Below are 6,455 nucleotides of genomic sequence, written 5' to 3'. Positions count from 1 at the left end.
CTCATTGTGTTGTTTGTGTTGTTTGATCACGTGGATCACAAAGACTCCTTAAGACACTAAAAGTCCAAGAGAGCAACTTTACACCGATGAGAGAAGAGGTATGATATGAATTATTATTTACTAGCTGAATAGTTTCAAGATCTCTGGCAATTTCTGAACATTGTCAACTTGTCTCTTCTGACGGCTTTACGACTGCTGTGGTTAAACCCTTCCTTCAATAACCAGACCGTGATAACTATCCAGTCTTTAACCCTCGGTTATTTTCAAAAGTACCAGAAAAAGTCGTGTCTCAACAACTCTCACACCATCTCCTAAAAAGTCTGCGTTCAGAGCTCGTCACTCCACCGACAATGTGCTGACTAAAGTAAATGATCAACTGATCTCAGGGCAGCTGTTGACACTATTGATCACTGTATACTTATTGGCCTGGCTCTTGAGTGGTTATAACCTATCCTTTTCTTTCTTGTTCCCTTTAATAAAATGACGTCAATATTTTCTCATAATAATATTGGGCCTCTGCTCTTCTCTCTATAGATCACCTCTTGGCCAAATAATTAATTTATTAAATGTATCCAATTAGAGACCTGCTTGTCTGCTGTGAAAAGATGGATGTCGAATAATTTCTTGCTCTTAAAATCTGATGAATCTGCGATGCTGGTCTTTGGCTCTGCTCCACATACACACCAGTGTGATCCCAACGTCAGACAGACGAGTGGTGTTACGTTTGATTCAACCCTCTCTTTTCACCAGCACACCAAATCTTTCACCTTTGCATCACAGATCAGGTCGGCTTTGTATCATCCAGACTGGATTATTGTCAGGTCTTGTTTTCAGGTCTGCCTCGTTGCGGTTGGAATCTGAACTAAAACCATGTGAGATGCATCTTTGAGGTGCTTCTGATGACTTACAAAGTTGTCATTGGACACGCCCCTTCCTACCTGATCTCCTTAACCCTCATATTACCGTCAGAATTCTCTGCTCTCAAAATACAGCCGGTTTCACTCTGGGGACAAAGAGCCTTTTCCCATCATGCCCCCTTTTATGGCATTACCTCCCTCCGGACATCAGACTGATTCTGTTGATGCCTTTCAATCCAAAATCCAAACTCGTCTTTTTGCTTTGTTATTGTGTCACGTGATGAGTTGGAGAGGAGAACCGGGGTTGACACAGGTTGTTGTGTTGGAGTTCAGAAAGTGAAGCCCAGTGTTCTCTCAAAGGTTTGCAAAGTCGTGCGTGTGTGTGTGTTCACACAGAGAGGCTTCTGGGGGTGTAGTTCTTCTAGACTTTCTAATAAATACTTCAACACTTTTACAACTAAACGCGACTTTCTGGACTTTTTTAAAGTAACAAACATCAAATGGTGATTTGCAGAGTCCAGTGTGGAGAAGTCAAAGTACTGAGAGACACATTGTTGGTTAGAGTCTGCACATGTCTGTTGAATGGAAGTGGAGAACTACTTTGTGAAATGTAACATTCTGAAAACAACAGCCGATCTCTGGTGTAAAACATCTGAGGTTTTATTTCAAAGCAGAATGAGAACCACAGTTTTTTTAGTAAACTAAGTGTATCAGAAACTACAGAGGCCAGCAAAACGGTTCTATTTGTACATGGAATGTAAAAACATCATTGAAACGAGGGACCATAATGTCAAACTGTACGGATTCAAAGGACCTAATCTATAAAGAACACAATCTCATGAGGGGACAGTGGGACATAAATGTAACAGCACTCCACTCACACAGATTTTTTTTTTTCCCTCTTTAACCAACACAGATTCTACCCCAACCCCCCCCCCCCCCCCCACACACACACACACTCACACTCACACTCTCTGTCTCATCAACTATCTACACCATCTGCAACAAACAACAGTTAAAAAACAACCCCTTTAAGCAGGATCCTCACTTGGCGTCCAGCTTGGCCATTTCCTGAAGGTATACTCCGATGCTCTCACTGTCGAACAGAACAAAGTAAATGTTTTTCAGGGAGGAGCTGCTGGACGACACAAAATGGTTGGAGATGGCCTTGAGGATGAGCTGGGCGGCCGTTTGTTTGGGGAATCCGTTCCTGTGAGAAAGATTGAGGTGGTGAGATAAATCTCACTGCACCAAGAGTTCATGAGGAACACTTTAACAGTAGGGGCCGGTGAAGACTGATGTATAGCATCTGAAGCTAAGACTAAGAGCATCAGACCATAGTGCTGAGACATGTCATCGTAAACAGATTTATAAGACTGACACTACTGCTGATACAGATAAAATGACAATTACAACCAACAAAATATGACACTGTTAAGTCTGTTTATGTCATCCTGACAATCAGACTAATCATCTCCATATTAGACATTCAGTTTGGAAGGGTAACCAGCAGTGCAGTGAGAGGCTGAGGCTGAGTCGGACTGACAGGAAATATAACCAGAGCCTATATTAGTATTATTAGACGACACAGCAGATTCTAAAAGCTTTTACGAACCAATCGTGACAAACAAACAACACGGAAATACTGGCCTGCGAATATTATACGTCTCGGGCTTTTATTGTGAAAGGTATGAACAGAAGAAGTGGATCTGGTCTGCAATGCCTTTATTTGGGAAATGAAAGCTGCGGAAATATATTGAAAATATATATTAAATATAATTGCTTTCAAGCGATTAATTTGCTGGCAACATAGGACTGTTTTAGTCTCACACAACGTGGATAAAAAGACAAAAACAGCAACATTGCTTTTTAGCCCCCCCGCTGTTGGTCTGAACACGGCCTTAACCCCAGCAGACAGTACAGACATCAAAATAAATGATTGTGTGCTCAAAACACAGCAACGGTACACAACCCTTTTTCAGACCTGGAGTTATGCAACACTGGTGCTTTCATCGATCTGTTAAAGTGATGCTTTTTAGTCTTCAGTCTGGTTAATGGGAGTGTTTACATCTGTAACAAGGCGTTCCACATGTGGGCCTCCTGTGTCCCTGCTGGACCACCGTGCAGAGTAGCAACGTTGTGTTTATTAATGACCATCGATCACCACCACTTCTTCCAGTGCATCCACAGAGAGTCCATTTCATCGTTTATCAGAGAGTACTCGTTCTGGGTTGTAAAGCAGAGAATGATGATGCTTTAAGTTGGGGCTCTGGTTTTGCTGGATATTCATTTATTCATCAACAACATGAGAATAAATATAATCATTTTCTGATCGAGAAGAATCGGAAACATTTTCTCTGTACATAAGAGATGATGATTTAGAGATCATTTGACCTGCTGCTGCGGTCGTAACATTAAGCCGACTGCCTTTCTCTTCAGAGTTGGGAGATGATACTGTCCTCATTAACAACACACCTTTGTTTCAGTGCATGGACACTAAGCAGTCAAACAGCCTGAATGAGACCTTCATGTGTATAAGCTCTGGTGACCTGCGTGTCAGCTCACAGTGGATTAATAGATTAGTTTGAAGTGTGTCAGAGTAGAGCTCACCGTCCAGCAGGAAGTGCAGGGAAAGCCACGGACTTGAGCTTCTTGTCCTCTGCCGCCGAGAGGCAGTTCTTCACCGTCTTCTCCAGCTGGTCCTCACACTTCTCTGAACCCCACTGAGGGACGTTACAGTGGATGATGAAGCGTGCTGCCATCCCACTGGCCTGGCTCACTGCCACTGCAAAGACACAGACGCTGAGCTCGACAGTTCAACCCTTAGACTCCCTGTTTAATTCATTCATTCGGGCCCCTTGTATTCCTCAAACTATTTGTTTTTTTATAATTCGGTGGTGTCGTAGTTGTTGAAAACGATTTTTGAAAATGATTGCTCGTGAGCTCCGATCACACTAAGCAGCGCTGATCAAAGGAATCAAAATGTCTGACCCGGGATCGAACCGCCAATCTTCTGATTGAGGTACAACCCGCACTCACTTCTGAGCCACAGTCACGAGTTTTTGTTGATTTCTGGCATCAGGACTCTGCTGAGTGAAAACCCTCTACAAAGGTGTTCTTAAGAGAGGCCCAAACTTAATGGACACTATCAGAATGCTGTAGCATGAACAGCGTTGGACTCATTACTTTTAAGTCTTCAAAGGTTCAAAGAGGAACCAAACCAGATCTATGTGAAGGCTGTTGGTCCTTCAAGGTTGAAGAAAGATGGAAGTACTGGACGGTAGCAGAGGGATGGGTGAGCACATGTCTACAGCTCTCCATTAAAAACAGGCTGAAACAGAATCGCAAACAGCACCACTCATACAGTTTGTTCCATGTGTGAAGATTCTGTACCTGATGCCACCTCCAAAGGCCCCTGTGCTTTCCGCAGCTCCTTGACCGCCTCCAGGAACTCCCGGCCTCCGGCCTTCTCCAGGGCATTGCCTGAAAATGTCACAGCAGCAGGTGAACACAAGAGGCTGGGTAGAGGGAAGCGTGGAGACTTGTGGAGAAGAAATAGAGTACACATGAACATGTCCTCCTCACCCACTCCGTCTTTGAGGTCCATCTCCGAATTTGTCGGGTTAATTATACCCTCCACTTTAATTGTTCCAATTTTGCTGATTTCACTCTCCGTTAGTGAAAGCTGTGGATTCACAAGGTTGTCAACACAGAGAGGAAACAGCTGCTGTAGTTCTCTAACTTAGTCTATGTAGAGTAGACCGATTGTCACCTAGAAGACCTTAACATGAATAAGTCCTAGTTGATCATTTTATTATCCATCAGCAGCTTCAGCTCATTAGATATCACATCATTACCTTTTGTCCAAGGAACAGGCTCTTTGCTGACAGGATGGTGAATCCATCTCCAGGACCGTCTTCCACTGTGGAGTTCGGTACAGACTCGTTGTCTGTGCTCTTTGCCAGATGAAAAGAATGGCACATTTAAACCAATTCAAACAGATAATACACAGATAATAAGACTGCTGAGTATCAAACCTCAGTACTTGTTGACAGTGTGGCATTTCTTGTTAAATGAATGAAGTAAAGGTTAAACACATTGTGCAAGATAGTTCATTCTTGGAAGCATTGACCAAATAATCTTAACTCAAGGTCCACTTACTCGCTCTTTCTGTAGCTTTCCGCCATATCTTATGGTTTTCTAAAGCAAATATATTCGACAGACAATCAAGTCAACTGCTCAACTCCACTGGATCACGGAGCTGCTCAGACTCGGTCTTGTGTTGGACTTCACTGAAGTGATTTTGACTAAAGCCCTTCCATGAGAAGTAGTTGAAAGCTCCACAAACAGCTGATAAGTGAACCGTAACTGGTTTTGTCAAACTTTACAGGTACTAAAAACAAGTACCAATGTTTTCCTGCTGTTTGATAGCAGTTTAAACAAGACAGGGACATGTCAGCGTGAGATGTGTTGCTTAGTCCACTGATGGTCTCTGTATGTTACCAACAAACTAGTTCACGACATGTTGCCCAACCACGTCTAAAGCCAAGCTGCTTCCTGTTCTGATGAAGTCAACAAATGGGGATGACAACGTCCTGCATATGTCCTCACCTCCACACACCTGGCCAATCGCTTTGCTTTATTTCATTATTTTGGGGATTTCAGCCTTTATTGGACTGTTGACAGTAAAGAGGCAGACAGGACAGAGAGGCAGAGAGAGAAGGGGTACGACAGGGAACCCGGTATGTGGCATGTGCTGTAACTAATCCGCTACCAAGGCACTCAGTTGGATTGTTTGTTTCAGAAAGCTAAATAAATGATTGCGCTGTTAGAGAGGTGGGTTCAGACAGCGCTCAACGATCTGAGAAGCATTTCACTTGAAGCACACTGAGGCCTGAATGTCCCCCATCTCCATTCTGTTGAGTCCACTGACCTTTGGCTTGCGTCCTCGTTTGCCTTTAACCTTTTTGAAGGACTTGATGGGTTTCTTGCTCTTCGAGCGTTCTACCTTCTTCTCGGGAATGGACGCCTGGCTGTCGACTTTCACCCTGACCCCCCTCTTCTTGGAGAGCAGCTCTGGGTGTATCCGAGGCAGGACGCCTCCATTTGAAATGGTCACCCCCCGCAGAAGCTGATGGAGGAAGTGTTCCCCAAACAAAGAGTTTGACTATGTACGGTACTTATTTATTCACACGAGTGTTGCTCTCTTTGAGAAACGGTGACCTGAGCTGAGGTTGAACAGTGTTGGGATCCTTCGCGCCTGCTGAAATATCAGCTGCTACACACATTATCTGCTGTCAGCTGACACCTTCACAACGCCTGTGCCTCAACTCCAGGGACAAGACTGTAGCCCACATTATCGTGAGAGGACAGTTTCTTGTTTCTCATTAACCATAATTACAATCATTATTCAAACCTTGATACCATTTGTTGTTGCTGCACCGTTCATGAAAAAGTTGTGTATGTCCTGTGCCTTTACTGCATATCATCAAACAAATCTGTAAACTACCTGCTCTGGTACTCTGTTCACTACCTGCTCTGGTACTCTGTTCACTACCTGCTCTGGTACTCTGTTCACTACCTGCTCTGGTACTCTGT

At 43.7% G+C, this 6,455-nt stretch overlaps 1 protein-coding gene across 5 annotated transcripts in view; it reads right to left on the bottom strand.

The window, feature by feature from the left end:
* Positions 1–1,494: 1,494 nt before the first annotated feature.
* The window catches only part of macroh2a2 (macroH2A.2 histone), an 8,019-nt gene continuing 3,058 nt past the window's right edge, over positions 1,495–6,455 (bottom strand). For 4 of the 5 annotated variants that reach the window (XM_031873102.1, XM_031873101.1, XM_031873099.1 and 1 more), the window contains exons 5-9: positions 5,791–5,988; positions 4,715–4,813; positions 4,251–4,542; positions 3,468–3,642; positions 1,495–2,067 (exon numbers count right to left, since the gene is read on the bottom strand). In XM_031873102.1, the coding sequence (XP_031728962.1) occupies positions 1,902–2,067; positions 3,468–3,642; positions 4,251–4,542; positions 4,715–4,813; positions 5,791–5,988 (930 nt within the window). In that variant the 3' untranslated portion in view covers positions 1,495–1,901. The remainder of the gene's footprint in view (positions 2,068–3,467; positions 3,643–4,250; positions 4,543–4,714; positions 4,814–5,790; positions 5,989–6,455) is intronic. The other variant, XM_031873103.1, reaches the window with a different exon arrangement.

This window comes from Anarrhichthys ocellatus, unplaced genomic scaffold (genome assembly GCF_004355925.1).
Source record: "Anarrhichthys ocellatus isolate YVR2014 unplaced genomic scaffold, GSC_Weel_1.0 scaffold68, whole genome shotgun sequence".
Lineage (NCBI taxonomy): Eukaryota > Metazoa > Chordata > Actinopteri > Perciformes > Anarhichadidae > Anarrhichthys > Anarrhichthys ocellatus.
The sequence above is the reverse complement of the archived record's forward strand: the minus strand, read 5'-3'. Positions and strand labels throughout refer to the sequence as shown.